The 19,670-nt window shown below is 44.9% G+C and overlaps 2 protein-coding genes across 3 annotated transcripts; both read left to right on the forward strand.

Moving 5' to 3' along the window:
* The first annotated feature begins 180 nt into the window (after positions 1-180).
* Positions 181-18,078, forward strand: LOC117903887 (molybdenum cofactor sulfurase). Of its 2 annotated transcripts, XM_034816397.1 has the most exons (4): positions 181-404; positions 524-674; positions 733-2,880; positions 18,054-18,078. In XM_034816397.1, exons 1-3 carry the CDS (start codon positions 332-334, stop codon positions 2,870-2,872), a joined length of 2,364 nt encoding a protein of 787 aa, XP_034672288.1. In that variant the 5' UTR covers positions 181-331; the 3' UTR covers positions 2,873-2,880; positions 18,054-18,078. The 2 variants fall into 2 exon arrangements, with proteins under 2 accessions (XP_034672288.1, XP_034672280.1); XM_034816389.1 differs by lacking the exon at positions 18,054-18,078 and having other exon boundaries at positions 733-3,031.
* On the forward strand, positions 6,064-17,077 carry LOC117903872 (small G protein signaling modulator 2). Its single transcript, XM_034816365.1, has 7 exons — positions 6,064-6,709; positions 12,838-13,520; positions 13,585-14,308; positions 14,374-14,670; positions 14,894-16,406; positions 16,467-16,744; positions 16,805-17,077. The coding sequence occupies exons 1-7, from the start codon at positions 6,649-6,651 to the stop codon at positions 16,891-16,893; spliced, it is 3,645 nt and encodes a 1,214-aa protein (XP_034672256.1). The 5' UTR covers positions 6,064-6,648; the 3' UTR covers positions 16,894-17,077.
* Positions 18,079-19,670: the final 1,592 nt, after the last annotated feature.

Raw genomic sequence — 19,670 nt, forward strand, 5'->3', positions numbered from 1 at the left:
TGCAACGCGCTAACCAGCACTGCAAAAACCATAAATATTATCGAAGATAGGCGAACGCCGTTTCGGAATACTCTTTTAATTTGAAATATACAAAAATATATGTTAAATCTGTAGAAAAAGGAATTGCAATTAAACAAAAAACGACAACACATATAGTTGAAAGCAAAAGAGACTGTGCCATGAATACGAAACCCAAGAAAACCGAAGTCTCATAATGAGTTGATGCGATAGCTGATGAGCTGGTATGAAAGAGCATCTTCGAATTCAATTTGCGGCAATTTTTTGCAAATAAATATTGGTGTTATTTATTGCGGCACCAACAGTCAACGACATGCCGTCATATCAAGCAGAATACAGCGTCGACGAGCAGGCGGCCATCGACAAGGAATTTACTAGACTTGCAAGTGAGTGGCGCGGGGTAGCGGCAGCGGCTGGCGTCATGGTGAAATTAACCCTCTATCAAAAGATAACAAGCTAATAATTGTTGTGTTGTTGTTGGTGTCGTTTCTGTTGAATTGTTTAGACAACAAAAGCATTTACCTGGATCATGCTGGCACAACCTTGTACGCAGAGAGTCAAGTGGCAGCAGCCGCAGAGCAGTTGCAACGGGATGTCATCTGCAATCCGCACACGTGCCGCCTAACCGGCGACTATGTGGATCAGGTGCGCTACAAGTGAGTGGAGGATTGCTACCATCTGGAGCGTATTAATTTCCATTGTTCATTTTCCCAGAGTGCTGGAGTTCTTCAATACGAATGAGCAGGATTATCATGTGATATTTACGGCCAATGCAACGGCTGCCCTGTCGCTGGTGGCGGAGAATTTCGATTTTGGCACCAGTGGCAACTTCCACTATTGCCAGGAAAATCACACCTCAGTGCTGGGCATGCGTGAGCGTGTTCAGCCACGAGCCATTTACATGCTCAAGGAGGAGCAGATCAGTGGCAGGGGCGCGGCATCCGTGGCATCAGTTAATGGCAGCTCCAAGCCTGCTGCTAGTCTGGACAACTCTCTGGTGACGTTCTCGGCCCAGTGCAATTTCAGTGGCTACAAGATGCCGCTCGAGGCCATTGCTGGCATACAGCAGCACGGTCTGCCGCATGGGCCAGGCAAAAGGATTTATGGCGAAGCGGGAGTGGCAGATCCCAGCCACGACAACAACTTTTATGTGTGCCTGGATGCCGCCTCCTTTGTGGCGACCAATCCCTTGGATCTGCAACGCTACCAACCCGACTATGTGTGCTTTAGTTTCTACAAAATCTTCGGCTATCCCACCGGCGTGGGTGCACTGCTGGTGAGCCGCCGCGGCGCGGAGGCCTTTGGCAAGCGTCGCTTCTTTGGCGGCGGCACCATCAACTATGCCTATCCCCATGCCATGGACCATCAGCTGCGTGAGGTGTTCCATCAGCGGTACGAGGACGGCACACTGCCCTTCCTCTCCATTGTGGGACTACTCGAGGGTTTTCGCACACTGGAACGCCTGGTGCCGAGGAGCAAGAGGGATGGTGGTGGTGTGGCCACCATGGAGCGTATCTCGCGACATGTCCATGGCCTCGCACAGTACGTGGAGCAGCAGCTGCGGGAGCTTAAGCATCCCAATGGCCAGCATCTGATTGAACTCTACAACCGAGTGGGATATGAGGAGCGCAGCCGGCAGGGCGGCATTGTGGCCTTCAATGTTCGCACGGATACTGGCGCCTTTGTTGGCTTTGGGGAGGTTGCCTGTGTGGCGGCCCTGCAGGGCATACTCCTGCGCACCGGCTGCTTCTGCAACATTGGTGCCTGCCAGCGCTACCTTCAACTGGATGATGCCCTGATGGATGCCATTTACAAGCGTGCCGGTCGCATTTGTGGCGATTACTTTGACCTGATCGATGGTCAGCCGACGGGCGCCGTGCGCGTCTCCTTTGGCTACATGACTCGCCGGGAGGATGTGGATGAGCTGCTCAAAATGCTGCGCCTCAGCTATCTGGCGACCAGACCACAGCAGCGACTGCAACTGATCGAGCAGCAGGCGGATGAGCTGCCCAAGGCACTGAAGGAGCGGGCACAACGGCGACCGCAGCTCCTGCAGCTGGCCATCTATCCGGTCAAGTCGTGTGCAGCCCTCAAGATCGAGGGTGGCGGCGCCAACTGGCCACTGACCGCACAGGGACTGCAGTATGACAGGGAGTGGATGATTGTGGACATGAATGGCATGGCCATCACCCAGAAACGATGCACGGAGCTCTGCCTGATCAAGCCCCACATATGGGACGACCAATTGGTGCTGCAATTTGGAGACTCGTCCTCGACTGTATCGCTGCCGCTTTCGCTGTCCGATCAGGCAGAGAACTCGTCGCGGTGCCGCAGCAAAGTGTGCCGCCAGCCGGTCGAAGGTCTGGACTGCGGCGATGAGGTGGCCCAATGGCTGAGCGGATATCTCGGCATGGAGGGTCTCCGTTTGCTGCGTCAATCCTCGCGGAGGAGCTCGCCCAGCGGTGAGCAGCAACAGCAGCTAAGTCTGGTCAATCAGGCGCAGTTTCTGCTGGTCAATCGATCCTCTGTGCGTTCCCTGCTGTTCGAAGAGTCGCTGGACGAGACCGTTGATCGTTTTCGGGCCAACATCATCATCGACACGGGCACCGCCTTTGAGGAGTTGTCCTACAAGCAGCTGACCATCGGCCAGGTGCAATTCCAAGTGGAGGGGCCCTGCCAGCGCTGCGATATGATCTGCATTAACCAGCGCACGGGCGAACGCTCCCCAGAGACACTCACCACCATCTCGCGCCTGCAGAGCGGCAAGATGCGTTTTGGCATCTACATATCAAGGATCTCCACAGCGAACAGCAAGGACCAACTCACCTGCGGCGATGTCGTTTTGGTCACCTGAAGACAGACAAGTAGCCCTCCCGTCCTTTACATTCCGAGAGTTCCGTGTAGAGAGGGAGGGGAGGTGCTAAACTTATACATAGAAGGCTTGCCGTCCTCAGACATTTGGTTATCTTTAGGTAGTCAATGGTTATTCATTTCAAGACGCTTACAGATCTGACTTGCTGATAACATGTAAAATACTTACAAATTTATAAAAATATGACATCCCGGAATTAACAACCAATTCGTTCTTATACCAAAAGAGAGCAGATACAAATATGTACCACCTGAGTGACAGGTATAAAAGTGAAGCCTCGGCCTTTGCCGCGATCACGCTCATTTTTGCGATACAATTTTGAAATATGGCGCAGTTATTTCGGGCTGGTTCCTAGTGTTGCATAACAAGCTAATTTCGCATTTTCGTGCTGAGCGGCTTATCGCAGCCGCGTTGTTTTTATAACTAAAATATCGCTCGTATCGATACATCGAAATAAAATAATAATAATATAATAAAACAAAATAAAATAATAATAAATAAATCATAATGCCCAGATGCGCAAAAAATCAATTTTATCAATATTTTCGATCCTTTATATTGGACGAGCACATACATTTATATATTTCACTTGCATATATCGATATTTTTAGGCGATATATTCAATATCACATCTGTGGAAGGTGCCGCAGATGCGCGACATTTCCGTTGATCATTTCCAACCATAAGAAGCTACAGGAGGAATAATCTACTATCCAAGTCGGTGAAGTAACTCTTGCCACCTGAGTATCAGCAGAGGATTCAGGACAAGCGACGTAACCGATAAAATGTACTCCACATGCCTGCGCCACAGCCAGGGACAGATTTATTCCCCTCTCACCTACCAACGATTCCTTGTGGCGTGAGTGTGGTGGGGAATGATCTTCGAATGGTTAGGAGACTCTTAAAGGTTTTAAATTGTGTATAGGAGGACATGTTGAAGGCAATGCTCACAGATCTGACGATGGAGGATATCATCCACCTGCTGGAACGCTTTGAAATCGGCAATGCTGAGCCTGCTCCTTGGTATTGCCATCCATGGACGCATGCGGACGCACACCGATGTGACAGATGTCTAATAGGTAGACTGATTGCCTTATAAATTGTATTCCTTAACCACTTTCATGGCTAATTTCTTGCAGCCGAGGGACCAGCATCGTGACGTGTGTTCCACGTGTCTTTTTCACGCCAGAACGTCGCCAGTCAACTGTGTGTTGGTTCGGCAGCTGCCACAGCGTGTGGCCTTTGCCTCATTGTGGATCCGGAAGGCTAACATCTGAGTCTTGGACCAGTCTTCACGTCGGAGATCCATACTGAAGCAACAGACGAGCTGCTACGCGTCACCACGCACACCGCTGAGGGCAGCCAGAGCAGCCAGATTGATCCTTTAAAAAAGCTCATCAAAGGCAATTGTTTGCAACATTTATTTATTTTATTTGTGTTAATTGTAAGGGGAGACTTAGGGGTGAGATCAAGTGTATTTATGTTTTACATATTTTTGGTTGCCAAACGAAGGAACTGTTACAATATTTTAACTAAGAATCGGATCTACCACTTCCAGTCTGTTGGGTGGAATCATTTTCGATGTCTTCCAGTACCGATTCAATCTTTGAGAATATTTTGACGCTCAGCGCCAGACTTGGCAATTTGCGGGTGATCTTTTGCATGGAAACCATCATCTTCTTTTGTAATTCTGTCAAATTGTCCTCGTCGAAGCCGGGCTCCTGCCAGAAGCTGTTCTCCAGAGGTTTAGCTGCCTTCGGCTCCGACTTCTTCTCCGGCGTATTTTGGATATGAACGCCCCAATAGATGCTCCCTTCTCCCACTCTTTTCCTCGGATCTCGATGATATTCGCTTGTGGCCAAACTCTGACTCTGGGCCGCCACGCCGCCGTTCTTTTTCTTCCCGTAGTCGGCGATCGAAATTGTAGTCCTTTTCTTGGGAGTTTCAACTTCCAACTTCTCTTTTACCACCGGAGTTGGAAGTGGAGCAGCAGCAGCAGCGGAATTATTTTGCTCTTCGCTGTAAAGTGCATCCATGAAGGACGTATCATACTGATACTCGTCAATCTTTTTTACTGGAGGCATTTTATTCTGGACTGACTTTTTTTTTTGGCAAACTTCTCAAACCCGTAAAATACAAACGAGCCCCAGTTGCTGGGTTTTTTCAAAGGAACCTTCAAACTGTGTCGCCGCTGAGCTATCGATAAACTCATCGTCAAACCCTCGGAGATATACCGAAATATATCCTTTCATATGCAAAAATACTGTTAAAAATACCGTAAATCTTAAATCATTTACATCGACTTTGATTACCAGCTAGTTAGGGTTCTCAGCGTTGCAGCGTTTGTTGATATGTAAAAAATGAGTGCTAATTAATTTGGAAAATATAAGGTCATAAGGTATACAATCCAATGAAAATGAGTATTTATAATAAGCCAAATCGATTCTTCAATCGGATTAAATTATTGTTTCAGTGTTAAAAATCTTTGCAAGATAGTAATATCAAATTGAACATAAAAATCGAGGAAATTGATTTAAGTTTATGGTATATTTACGGTATATTTTTAAAATCAGAAGGTATATTATGGAATTTTTTTAGGGCTGTGCGGTTATCTTTTCAATAATTCCGCTTTCACATTGCCGCACACACACAGAGATGAGCTAGGGTTGTCAAATATTTTAAAAATATCATATCAATGATATTTATTTTTTTAAATATCAAAATGATATTAAATATATCACTGAAAAAATATCGATATATTCGATATTTTGATATTTTTTTGACAACCCTAAGCTGAGCGCCTTCATCACTTCACTGCACAGGAGAACGAGTGAGTGAGCCAGCAGCGAGTTCTCAAGAAAGTATGCAAAAGAAAGGCGCAAGCATAATATTCACACCACTTCCACTGTAGAAGAGAACACAAAAATGTGAATTTAAAACACAATCTGCAAGGGAACATTCATATTTATGTACGTATATGGAGAGACCACTGTACATATGTGTGGAATTTGTACTACAAAGACCCCAGCAGAAGAAGCTGAAGAAGCAGTGGAGCAGCAGGAGCAACAACAGACAAGATCCACACACACACATGCAGCAGAAGAAGCTGTTGTTTTTTTTTAAATAAGTGAGCGTGAGTGTGTGTCTGTGTATGTGTGTGTGTGTGTAGCGTCGTAGTAAAACATTGGAATGCAACAATTACAAAAAAGCAGAGGAGGCAGCAGCGCCAAATACAACGAAAATATAGGACATATTTTTTTATACCAACTTCTTGCAAAAATAGTTGCAAAGGAGAAAGCAAAATTCATAAGCAGCTGGCAGCAATAACAAAAACCAAAAGACAGAGAGCGACAGACATACATACAAACACACATACTGCTATTCGTGGAACAAGAGCAAGAGAGTCGCAAGCATAAACAACAAAACAGAAACCGAAAATATTTGCCCAAAGAAATAAGCCACAGAAGAAGGACGCGACAAAAGCACACAGAAGAGAGAGGCGCAATAGGCAAGGCAACGCAACAGCAACAAGAGCACAGCGAGAAGCGCAACAACAACAGAAAAAGTAACCAAGAGAGCAAGAAAAAGAGAAGTAACGGGAAGCAGCAGTAGCAGCAGCTGGAGCGAAAAGGAGAAAAGCAAAAGAAAGGCGCTTCATCATCATCCACCAACACTAACAGCAACAAACCACCCGCGTGCGTGCGTTCGTTCCCCAAACAAAGTATCCCCAACCATCGAAGCACAGGAACAGCAACAAAATGAACATGCTACAGAGTTTTAGCGGCAGCGCTGCCAACGCCACAGGCGATGCCACCAGCGGTGAGTGTGAGAGAGAAACTTTTTCCTTCTCTGCCAGCCCCCTAAAACCCTAAGCTTAGTCCTCCCCTCCTGGCCCCTCTCTGCCAACATAGGACTTTCAGCATATTACAGCAGCAGCAAAAAAAAATCCAATTACATATAAAAACATGTGTATGTGTATATGTACAGAAACACACAGAGTATCCATGGTATGTATGTACATACACTCATATGTATGTATGTATGGGTGTGTGTTGTGTTTTTGTTGTTGTTTCTAATGTCTGTCCCTTCGGCTGATTGTCGCTGCTGCGTAGTAAGCGTCGCGACGCTGCTGTTGAAGAAGAAGGTGCGAAAGTGAAATTTTTTGGCGTCGTTCCGCTACAAAGAAAGAAAAAAGAGAAAACGCAAACCGAAAATATTGCACAGTGCCACAGTGGACACTGACTAATGGGAATTGCCTGGCAATTATTAAGGAATATAATTTAATTATATGTATAGCGTTATAATTCGATTATATTGGAGCATTATTATTGAAGGTTAATTAAATTCAGCTTTGACCTTATGTACATACATATGTATGTATGTATGTACATATGTATGAATATTCCATAGAACTTATGTATACATTTTTTGTATGTATGTACATACAAATGCATAAATTAGATTCAGATACAGTTTTTACATCCATTGTGGTTGAAAATAATGCTTCAATTAATGTGGGACTTTCTCTTGCGCAACCAGTCCAATTAATTTATAGAAAAAGTCTCATATAATAATACACAATTAACATTTGTTTGATTTTTATGCCATTTTTTGCATTAAAATATTCCAAGATTTGTTTAGGTAGATCTTACTTTCCATACTCCATTCTTTACTTCGAGTAATAATTAGTCACATTCTTAACATTACTTCCATTGCGAATTAATTCCTAGATTTTCAGTCCAAAATTCGAGCTGTAAAATATCGTAATTTCAGTTTCTATCTCTTACACAAATTCTATAAAGCGCTTTCTTTTCACAATTTGTGTGGAGACAATGCCTGGAATGCAGTTGAATAGTTTTCATTAAATTACGACGCGTATTTGGTTTGATTTAGGAAGAATTTTGGTAGACTTTTGGTGTGTACATAGATCCTAAGTGTGTGAGAACAGATTCATACATAGTATGTATTTATGTACATACATATATTATAAAACAAAAGGTAAGCTTACCAATTAGCAGTGATTAAAGGATTAATATTCCTTCTTTTATTTGTAGAATACGAATCATGGTCACAACACAAATTTTTGTTATCTCCCATTCAAAATTGGGCTTGCAAATATTCTTGCAATCGTGAGATTGTACATACAGACATATGTACATACATGCTATGTTCATACATATGTATGTATGTATCTATGGTACGGTAACGGAGTACAACTACTCGTATATTTGTGTGTTCTTTTTACATATTTTAGTTTTAGTTGCCCAACTGAAGCCCCACTTTATGTTGAAAGTGTAGGCCAGCACAACTGGGGGATTTTTTGTTTGAAATTGCTTCACTGAACTGTTGAGGAGGGTCGGGTCGGGTTGGGTAGTTGGTAAATGTTCCAGGGAGTGTGAGTACACAAGAGGACGAACATCATGCATAGCATACTTCTCAGGGTATATAGGGATACACTCCAATAGATATACAAATGTTCATACATACCTATGTATTTATTTATTGTACATTGTGCGAGAATGTGTAAGGGAGAGCAGACACAATAAAGCCACATACAAACATATATATGTACATATGTATGTACCAGACGGTATATCACTGTTTGTGCGCGTGTGTGGGCGGAGGATTGCAGAAATTAATCAAAATAAAATCCGAGAATGTCGACCGACGACTGTCGTTGGTGTTGTTGGTTGACAGGTGGTCCCCGCAGCAGGTTGCAGTCACTCTCCTTCTCCCTCTATCTCTCAGTCTCTGTCTAAACGCTTGTGTACCTGGGGCTTTGATGTGAAATTGAAATCTGCTCTAATTGCCATCGATTTTGGTTGCAATTTCTCCCCATTTCCCCTTAATTAAATGATGAAATAACGACCATAAAAAATGCGAGAGTTCAAGGCCAAAACAGAGTCATTTTCGCATTAATCTTCAATGTGTTTTGCCATTTGCCATTGGCATTGGCTTTGATTTTGTTCGTTCGCGTTTCGTTCGCTTGTATTTTTAATGAGAAAACTCGTGGAGGAAGAGGCCAATTATCGGTTTTTAATGTCAAACGGCGAACGGTAATTGCATTATAGACGCAGCTCTTACGTATACTCGATGGCATTTCGCTCTGTTACCCCCACACCCACGCACCATGCACCATGCAGCACGCACCCTTCTACCTCCTCACACATCTGGCTTCACGGCTGGCAGCCCTCTCATTTGAAATTCATCAAATTGCCTGCCAATTAAGTAATCATCAGAGAAGCCCCAGCGCTTGCTCCTACCAACGTCTCGGTGTCCATCCATGTCCGGGTTCGAGTATCCCTCTGCATCATGGTCACGGCTAGACCTCGCACAAGGGCAAACTATTCAATTCAATTAGATGGAAGCAACAGTAGGGGCCTCCTGAAGAGCCTTTCTCAACGCATTAGAAATAATATATGTCTGTCTTTGTGTACACATGTTTGAGTAATGTTGCCTGAGGATCTCCAAACACCTGCATTTAAAAGTCTTTAAGATAACATTTTTGCAGCCAATCAATTCCATTTTAATACCTTTGATATTTATTTGAAAAATAGTAATAGCAAACGCTTTTTCAATAATTAAATATTAAAGCCAGTAGGAATATACCAAGAATAGGTTTTTAAATGGCAAAGATTAAAAGCTTTGGCCTGATTTGTTTTATATCTTTGGACTAGGAATAAATATAATTAATTATAAGTACAGGAGAGGAAGAAAAGATACGATTTACGATTACGATTTGTTAAATACAATGTTTTCAGGGATATTTTGAGGCATATTATATGTTAAAAGGAATTGTTATTGCATAAAACATGAACAGAAAGCTAGCCAATAAATGTGTAACTCGCAATCAAAAGAAGGATTGCAACAAAAGATACATATGTACATACATATGTATGTATGTAAATATGTATGCACAACATTTAATGCCATTTTAAGTGGTGCTTGATATTAAAGACGATTACGTTTTCGAGTACTCGTCGCTGCTTGAGTTCCTGTTGCATTCTCCAATTAGTTGAACTTTCTACTTAATCTGATTAGCGTGTACATATGCACATATGTATGTATGTATGTAGAGGAGAGAACACTGCTGTGGTTCTCCCACATGTACAATGTGCCTGAATGCCGATGCCTGGTGCTGCTGCTGTTCTTCCTTGCAACTTGAGCTTTGGATGAGGCAGTGGGGAGAGGCGGCGCCGGCTGAGGCATGTGTGTACATAACACACGAGCCACACGAGGAGCCAACACGTGTGTATGTCGTGCAAGTGTGTGCGTCCTTTGTTGGGTAACAAACATATGTTTGGGCCCCGCTTCCACTCACAATATGGTTGGGTGGGTCCTTCCTTCAATAGGAGGTGGGTGGAGGGTGTGCGGTGCGGTGGGTTGGGAGTGTGTATTTAATGATGTACATATACATATATGTCGGTGTGTTTGTGTGGTTGAGCGCGTTCTCCCTGTAACTGGCAGCAAATTAAAGGAACAGAACAGCAGAAATGCATGCGCCATCCCTTTCTGATTACAGCTATAAAGCCCTGTGCCGGGCAGGGCATCGCCTTTCAACCGCGCTTTTGCCGCCGCCCGTCGCCTCATTTGCGCGCCTGCTCTTTCTTCTTTGCCGGCTCTGTCGTTTCGTTTCGTTTCGTTTCGTTTTAGCCCTGTCATCAGCTGTTTTATGTTGTTCAGGGTCAAGTGTGTGGCCTTTGCCTCGCCTCGCCTCGCACTCTCTCTCTCTCTCTCTCTAGCAGGTGTTGTGCGTTGCCAGCTCCCCCACTCCACTCTGTCGCTCTCTCTCTCTCGCTGTTTGGGTGTGTGTGTGTGCTCTTCCTCCCTGTGCTGGGCATAGCTTTGCTGCTCGTAACGGGAGTGTCGACTGGGAGTCCTGTGCCACAAAGTGTAAGGTTATAATTCAAGGAAGTTTTTTAGCATCGCCACAGCCATCGTTGTCGGCGAGTCAAGGTTACTCTATTCTATGGGGGAGTGGGGCAGGGGTGTGTCTCGACTCTCGATTGTTGTTTATTGAAATGCTTTCCCCACTTAAGGACCAATGGGGAGAGGAGCGGCTGGCGGCTGGTGGCAATTGCAAATTGCAAAAGAAATGAGAAAATGAGAATAAACAACTTAGGACCAATGACGATTTACTTTCTGCTCTCACTGTCTGTCTGTCTGTCTGTCTGTCTCCATCTGTGTGTCGGTGTCTGTCGTGCACTTAACATAATATTCTCTTTGTATCATTTTTTGTGTTTGGGGGCTTTTAAAGCTGTCGCAACGTTGCCGCTTTTCACGGAGAAACACAGAGAGATAGATAAAGAGAAGAGACTGAAGAGGCAGAGATTCTCTCTGTTTTCAGCGTTGTTGCAATTTTGCCAGCTCCACCTCCACCTCCTCCTCCCACCACAGATGTACAAGTTTTGCTCCCTTATCGATTTTCGGGACTTGCTGTGTGTGTGTGTGTGTGTTTTTGTTTGTAGGGAGAGGGCATCCTGCCGGGCATTGCCGGGCCATGTCACGTAGCTGCGTAAATCCTTTATTTCCATTCTAATTAGAAGCGCGCCTCTCCTTGGAACTGGTTCTCTCTGGCCTCCGCCTGCCTACCCTATTAGCATATTTTGTGTATGGACCAATACACGCTATAAACCCTAGACAGTGCCATACAGTGCGTTGCATAACTGTAAGAACACGAGCATTCGGTAGGGTTTTTCTGATATTGAATACGAAAATTGGTTCCCAATTCAATTTGTAGAAAAAGCTCATAAGTAGAGATTAATGTGCGTCGCGCAGCATGCGGCAGTGCTCCTCGGTCTGCGCACAGACGTAACGCAATGATTCGGGTAACATACATATTTATGTAAATATTTAGATGCATAAATTTGCTAGATTTAATCGAGCTTTATCTTATTATTCCCTTAACAGAGTAATATTAAGATTGATTAACGCTTTTTTGTGCGTTTACTTTCTTTGCCAAAATCTATCAGGAATTCTGGCTAAAATTATCAAACGTTTATTTACAAGCAAAAAAGCTTTAAAATTCCATAAAGTTTTTATCAAATAAATAATTATAAATTATTGAGTACGTTGATGATTTATCTTAAATTTAATATTAACTCTAATATTTTTATTTTATTTCTATTATTTTATTTGTAATCATTTATCATAATTTATTTGTAACTTTTTATTCAGATGTTTTTGGTTTTTAATTCTGTTTTAATTGAGTTTTTCGTGTCCAAAATAGTTTTTTTTAAATGTTTATTCGTTTGGGGATTAATGCATTAAATGAGGCGCCGGGTCTTTTGATTTGTCAGCTGCATTTCCGCACCCAATGATTGCATCATTTACCTGCAATCAAACATGATATGGGGGGGTGAGTGGGTGTGTGTGGTGTGTGTGGGTTAGTACCCTGCGAAGGTGCATCACTCGCATGGAAACGTGACATTCGTGACTCCCTGCTGCTGCTGTTATGCATGCGTTCTTATGGCAACGAAGCGCACTGTACTGTACGATACGGTTTATCTCAGAAAATACATGCATACATTCGTACATACATAAATGCGTATCGTTTTCGTAATGTTCATAAGTATATTTATATAAGTGTGAGGCATGAGGCATGTGGCAGAGGGACAACGACGACGGATTTGTGCACAGGAGCAAACAGAACCAAAATTGACAGCGATGACAAAATGATTGACGTCGGTCTGGGTTTGGCTCCTGAAACGAAACGAAGCGATGAGGAGAGGAGAGGAAAGCGTAGAGTCCATGTGGGTCTCCTTCCTCCCTTCAGGCACTAAAGGCGACTCGGGCCATGTGCAATCAATCAAAGCATATTTATAAGGGGAACAGGGATTGGGATCGTTACCAGACGATGGAGAACCTGTTTCTGGACCACGAATTATTGAACAACAAATTACGCTTGAGTCGCATTAATTTCCCATTTGCCATTTTCCCACCCACAGCCGAGATTGAGCTCAAGGAGCGTTTGATAGCCAGCGTCAAGAAGGAGGTGAAGCAACTGATGGAGGAGGCGGTGACCAAGAAGTACGTCCACGAGGAGAGCAGCTCGGTGACCTCCCTCTGCGGCGCAGTGGAGGCCTGCCTGAGTCATGGCCTGCGCCGTCGTGCCCTGGGCCTGTTCAAGACCTCCTCAACGACGGCCCTCATCCAGAAGATAGCCAAAATCTGCCCCGAGGCTGACTACGTAAGTCGTCGCCTGCTGGAGCTGGAGCTGCAGCACGAGAGTCCAGCGGTGAGCGGCAAGCGCTCGTCCTCCAGCAGCGACAGCATCATCAAGCCCAAGCTGATCAGCAAGCAGTCGGGCAGCAGCTGCAGCAGCAGCTCCGTGACCACCATCAATACGGTCAGCAATGGCGCCGGAGGTGGCGGTGTGCTGGGCGGAGGCGCTGGCTCGCCGTTGGGCAAGTACCTGTGGATACGGCTGGCACTGTACGAGAAGCGGCTGGCCAAGATCATTGAGCATTTGGTGAGCAATGCCAGCAACTACTATGATCGCGAGGCGCTGGTCGCCGACGCCGATTATGGTTCCATACTCAGCTCCCTGCTGGTGGGGCCCTGCGCCCTGGAGTTTACGCGGGCCAAGACAGCCGATCACTACTGGTCCGATCCCTGTGCCGATGAGTTGGTAAGTCTGGACCCTCCATCGATTATCCAGACCCATCCTTGACCTGATCTCTGCTTGCTTTTAGGTGCAGCGGCATCGCATCAGCTCGGGTAATCGCACACCGCCCACCTGCCATCGGCCGATAATTAATTTTAAGAGGAGTCTGCACACCAGCTCGGAGGATACGAGCAGCGGCAGCTTTAAGGCCTGCTCGCCGGCGAGCGTGGCCAAGGATTATGTGGAGTCGCTGCATCAGAATTCTCGCACCACCCTCCTCTATGGCAAGAACAACGTGCTCGTCCTGCCCAAGGACGTGTCCGAGCCAATGCCCGGCTACCTGAGCCTCCACCAGAGCATCCAGTCGCTGACCATCAAGTGGACGCCCAATCAACTGATGAACGGCTACAACGATGGCGACAACAGCGACAAAAGCTTCTACTGGAGCTATGCCCTCAATATCAATGTGGATGAGATTGTCTATGTGCACTGTCACCAGAATCGTGGCGGCGACACCGGCGGCACCATCATACTGGTGGGCCAGGATGGTGTACAGCGTCCGCCCATACACTTCCCGGAGGGCGGACACTTACAGGCGTTTCTCAGTTGCCTGGAGACGGGCCTGCTGCCGCACGGACAGCTGGATCCGCCGCTCTGGTCACAGCGCGGCATTGGCAAGCTCTTCCCCTGGCCCAAGAGCGTGCGACGGCACATACTGCCATCCGTTATGGAGGCCTCATCCTCCTCCAGCGATGAGACACCCATCGACTATGTCTTTCGCGTGGTCAGCAAGAGCCAACACGAGGAGTTTTGTGAGCATCGAGTTCCTGCCAGACAACTCCATCGTTACTCACGTATTTCTCACTCTGTTTTCCAGTGGCTACGCATCCCATTTTGGAGCTGGGACGCTCCAGTCCGCGTCGCAAGCATTTGGGCAGCTGCTCCACCACAGGCAGCAGCGACTGCTCCAGCAAGAGTCTCTCCATCGATCAGAGCAGCAGCGATCCACCATTGATTCAGGCGAGTCAAACGGCCAGCATTGAGCTCGTGTGCTCCACCATGCGTCGCCAGATCATCTCGCGCGCCTTCTACGGCTGGCTGGCCTACTGCCGTCATCTATCCACAGTGCGAACGCATCTCTCGGGACTGGTCTATGGTCGCATTATGCCCGATTGTAAGTGCTGCCAAAAGGGAACACTAATCAGAAACAGCAGCCACAAATAACTAGATTTAGGACCCAGCTTGTAGCTGTTTAGGAACCATTTGTTTCCTTCTTTTCTTCGCTGTTCCCTTAGCATCACATTCTCCCATTGATTCTCGCCCATTTGCTGTCTTGTTTCTGCTTACATTCTGCTCCCTATTCTATAATATGCTATCTCTTCCTCTGCTCCCCACAGTGGCTGCCGATGAGGAGGGACTCACGAAACAAAAGTGGCTGGATATGCATGTGGATGGCGTTGTCTCTGGCGAAGTGGAGCTCTATCGTTTGGTGTACTATGGCGGCGTACAGCCCGAGCTGCGGCAGGAGGTGTGGCCCTATCTGCTGGGCCACTATGCCTTCGGATCCACGCCGGAGGAGCGCACGAAGCAGGATGAGACGTGCAAGCATTACTACGAGACAACGATGAGCGAGTGGCTGGCCGTGGAGGCGATTGTGCGACAGCGGGAGAAGGAGAAGACAGCGCTGGCCGTGGCGAAACTGAGTGCGGAACAGGCGCGTCTGGCGGCCAATGCCAATGGTGCTGCTGCAGGTGCTGGTGCTGGAGCCCAAAATGCTGCCAAGCCAATGACCAATGGCAGTCGGGAGCTGGAGTTGGAGCTGGAGCATGGCCATGGACATGGCGGCGATGAGGCAGACCAGTGCGGCGATGAGGGTGAGAACGATGTCTTTGATGATAATGATTTCTCCGATATATCCGATCCGGGGGATCTGTCCGATGAGCCTGAACTGGCAGCAGAGGCTGAGGAGCAGCCGGAGGAGGAAGGAAACGCTGAAACGGAAGAGGAGCAGCAGCAGCAGCAGGAGCAGGAGGAGGGTCAACTGATGCCACAGCTGAGTGAGCAGCTGATGCTGGAGTTTCAGAATCTCGACTGCATGGAGCCGCTGCATCTGCAGGAGAACTGCTTTGCCGACTCTGAGGCGGAGGGGGAAATGGGACTCGGTCTGGATGCTGGCGGCAATATCCTGCTGCTGAGCATCAAGAGCTCTCCATCCACGAGCAGCTACGAGACGGTGGGCAACGAGTTCGTGGACATGGTGGATGTCAAGGAAGAACCAGAGACAGATCCAGATCCAGAGCCAGAGCCCTGCGGTCTGTTGAGTAAATTCCACAGCGCCGATGATGTGCGTCGGGATGTTGGCGAGGAGGCAGACCATGAGGAGGAGCACCCATCCACGTCGGTGATCATCACAGAGGCCGCCTCCCTCGATGCTCTGGATGTGCAGTGCAACGATGACGAGACCACCGAAGACTTCACCTCACGCAAGACCAGCCTCATGTCGCCCATGAACGAGGACATCACGGTTGTGGCCAGCCTGGATGCCCTGCAGGAGCCCAAGTCCGCCTGCGTCTCCCCGGCCAGCTCCAATGGCGGCGTCTACAGCGTCGAGCTGCTCGAACAATTTGGCCTCAATCTGCATCGAATCGAGAAGGATGTGCAGCGCTGCGATCGCAATTATTGGTACTTTGCCAACGAGAATCTGGACAAGTTGCGCAACGTGATATCCACGTATGTGTGGGAGCATCTGGATGTGGGCTACATGCAGGGCATGTGCGACCTGGTGGCCCCCCTGCTGGTCATCTTCGATGACGAGTCGCTCAGCTACAGCTGCTTCTGCAAGCTCATGGAGCGCATGATCGAGAATTTTCCCAGCGGCGGTGCCATGGATATGCACTTTGCCAACATGCGGTGGGTATACCTAACCCTAACCCATGAAAGTTTCTTATTTAATCCTCCAATCCATGACAGTTCCCTCATACAAATCCTCGACTCGGAGATGTATGACCTGATGGACTCGAACGGGGACTACACACACTTTTACTTCTGCTATCGCTGGTTCCTCTTGGACTTTAAGCGGGAGCTCGTCTACGACGATGTCTTTGCCACCTGGGAGGTCATCTGGGCGGCCAAGCACGTGGCCTCTGGCAACTTTGTTCTCTTTCTGGCGCTGGCACTGCTCGAGACGTATCGCGACATTATACTGTCCAACAGCATGGACTTTACCGATGTCATCAAGTTCTTTAATGGTATGGCTGATGGATTTTGCTTATTTTATGCGACTATTTGATGCTGATATTCTCTTGCAGAAATGGCCGAGCGGCATAATGCCCAATCGATACTGCAGCTTTCACGCAGTCTGGTGCTGCAGCTGCAGACCATCATCGAGAACAAGTGAAGCAGAAAGGAGGCAGAAACAGAAACAGAAACCATTAACATAAACATAACCCGTAGATGTATAACCGTACTTGCCGATCAGTATTGAGCATGCGATGTACTAGTAGAGAGCACCATATGTAGATCATAGAATGTTGGATAGAAATTGCGCTTAGGTCATACCTGCACATGGCATACATAAATACATACATAAATGCATACATACATACATAGTACATATGTAGTAGATGGCAATTAGCTGGAAGCTCTTAATGAGATGATTTTTGTTTTTTGTGATTTTTTTGTGTTTGGAAACGGCTGGGAGTCGCCCAAGTTGCGATGCAGAAGTTTACTTGGAAAATGTAGCTAAATTAAGGAAATTGTAGTGACCTGAGATGTGAAGTAGAACAACAACAGAAAATGCGATGCAAATGAACAACGTAAATGAGAAAAAACTATTTACCATATACAATATATACAACAAATATAGCGATTATATATACATATATATATATATACAAATACAGCCATTTCACATATAGAAGAAGCAGTTACACAAAAATATTTATACTTTTTGTATGGCGATGAGCGTCGTGTGCGGACGGCCGGCCATCAGATACCATCTATATAGAGAGATATACATATACACTATATTATATACTATTAATTATATACATACATACATAACATATATACTATATATTTGCAATGCTGTGCGAGGTTATCGGCTTGGGTCATTTGTGGCCCAAGTTGTGGGCCAATTGTTGTTAATGTTATTTTATATCGATTTGGCAAATAATCAGATATACACACACACACTGACACTAACTATATACAAACATAGAGGTCTGCAGAAATGAACTGCTAACATTTCGAGTCCCCCCAATCAGTTGAATTTCCCTTTCAGTCGCATTCGTGCCACCATTTCATTAACTTATTTTATTTCAACTGCAGACCGCTATATAAAAAATATGTGTTTGTGTACATATAAAGTACATATGTAAATATGTAAACTTGCTGATATTGTTGTGCAATTGTTCGTTTCTACGATCCCATTTTGTTAACTTTGGTTAATAAATGGGAACACCTTTTCAGTTTCAGTTTTTTGTTACGAGTTTTGGCTTCGGGTAGATCCTGTCGCCCTAACCCATGCATAGAACGAACAATTGTAGACCCACGCAAACACACACACACACACACACACACACAAATGTTATGAAAATGTTGTTGAGCGAAAAAAAAAACGTTGAGTTTGAGTTGATCGCGTTATTGTCTTAGATGAATTAATATACAACCAAAAATATTATACATAAAATACGAAAAAATATATTATACATGCATACAATATATTAAACATATTATATACATACATATACCCTACATATATTGTATACATAGAGCATAATGTGTTAAATGTGTATTGGTTACTTATTGTTTTTGTTTTTTTGAAAGTTCTCTCTCAGGCAAATGGTGATGCTTTCTTTCAAACAATTTCTTGTTTTTTGGTAAGTGCAGGCGCACCAAAACTCCCTCCACTAAAGGGCTAACGGTTTATCGGTTTATACAAATAAAAATACATACATACGAACAAACTCTATATACATTGCATGGGGCAGACATACATACAAATGTAAGCTAATGCGAGTAGCACGCTTTTTGTGTATAGAAAACAAAAAACTAAACTAAAAAAAATAAATAGAAACTTAATGTGATTTCTTGTTGCTTCTTTGAATATTGATATTTTTGTAAGCGCTAAACAGAAACAGAGAAGAAGAAAAACAATATCTATAAAAATGAAAGACAAATGTAGAAGATAGCGAGAGAGAGTGAGAGAGTGCGTGTCTGTGAGTGAAACACAAGAGATATATTTTACACATGAAAGCGAAAGAGCAACGACCTCTGAGCCTCTCTCTCCGAGTCCAAACATCATTTTGGCCACACTTTTGATAAAAATATTCGATGAACACGAAAACACCAGGCGCAACAGCTCTCTCGCTATACATAATGTTGTATCGTACTCGTAATCGTAATCAAAGCTAAGCTACTATATATTTAAACAACGTCTGTGTAGAGACGATGTTACCCACGATTGTAACTGCATACATACATACATACATACATATATAGCATTAGACGTGAATATTACGAATATACCATGTTCCCCACAAACAAACATCACACAAAACAGAATATACCAAAGAAAGGATGAAAAGAATGAAAAAATCCACACAAGAACAAAAACATAATTAAACATAAATGTATAATTTAACAGGAAACCAAAAAATAAGAAACCCAAAATGAAGGAAAATAAAAACGAATTATGTAAAATGTTTACAAAAACATCAGGTAATTGTTTATTACTTGTGGATACCATTAAAAAGGATATGTGTATTTGAATTGCAGGTTCTATCTCAAGAAATATTCCACCATTACGAAATACAAAGTTTATCGAGCCCTGGTTAAACTATGCTCTCACTTATCTATTTATTTAAATATGTATACCCCAATCTATATTCCTGTGTGGGTCGTTTACATGCATAAAATGCCTCCAAATTTATTTAATTTTCATTTAAAAGACCAATTCAGACCAATTTACGACGAATTTATCTATGATTCAGCGGATCTAGAAGCATTTTATGCCCAATAAAAATATATTGTGTAAATGGGTGTACACTTGATCCGCTACAAAAGCCTGTCTTATTCATATCAATAATGTCTCATAATAAGTCTTTCAGTGTGTTTTTATTGCACATAGTTCAAGCTTTGAATAGGTTCAAGGAAATTGAGTAAAAAATATAA

The sequence above is a fragment of the Drosophila subobscura genome, chromosome A, assembly GCF_008121235.1.
Source record: "Drosophila subobscura isolate 14011-0131.10 chromosome A, UCBerk_Dsub_1.0, whole genome shotgun sequence".
Classification (NCBI taxonomy): Eukaryota; Metazoa; Arthropoda; class Insecta; order Diptera; family Drosophilidae; genus Drosophila; species Drosophila subobscura.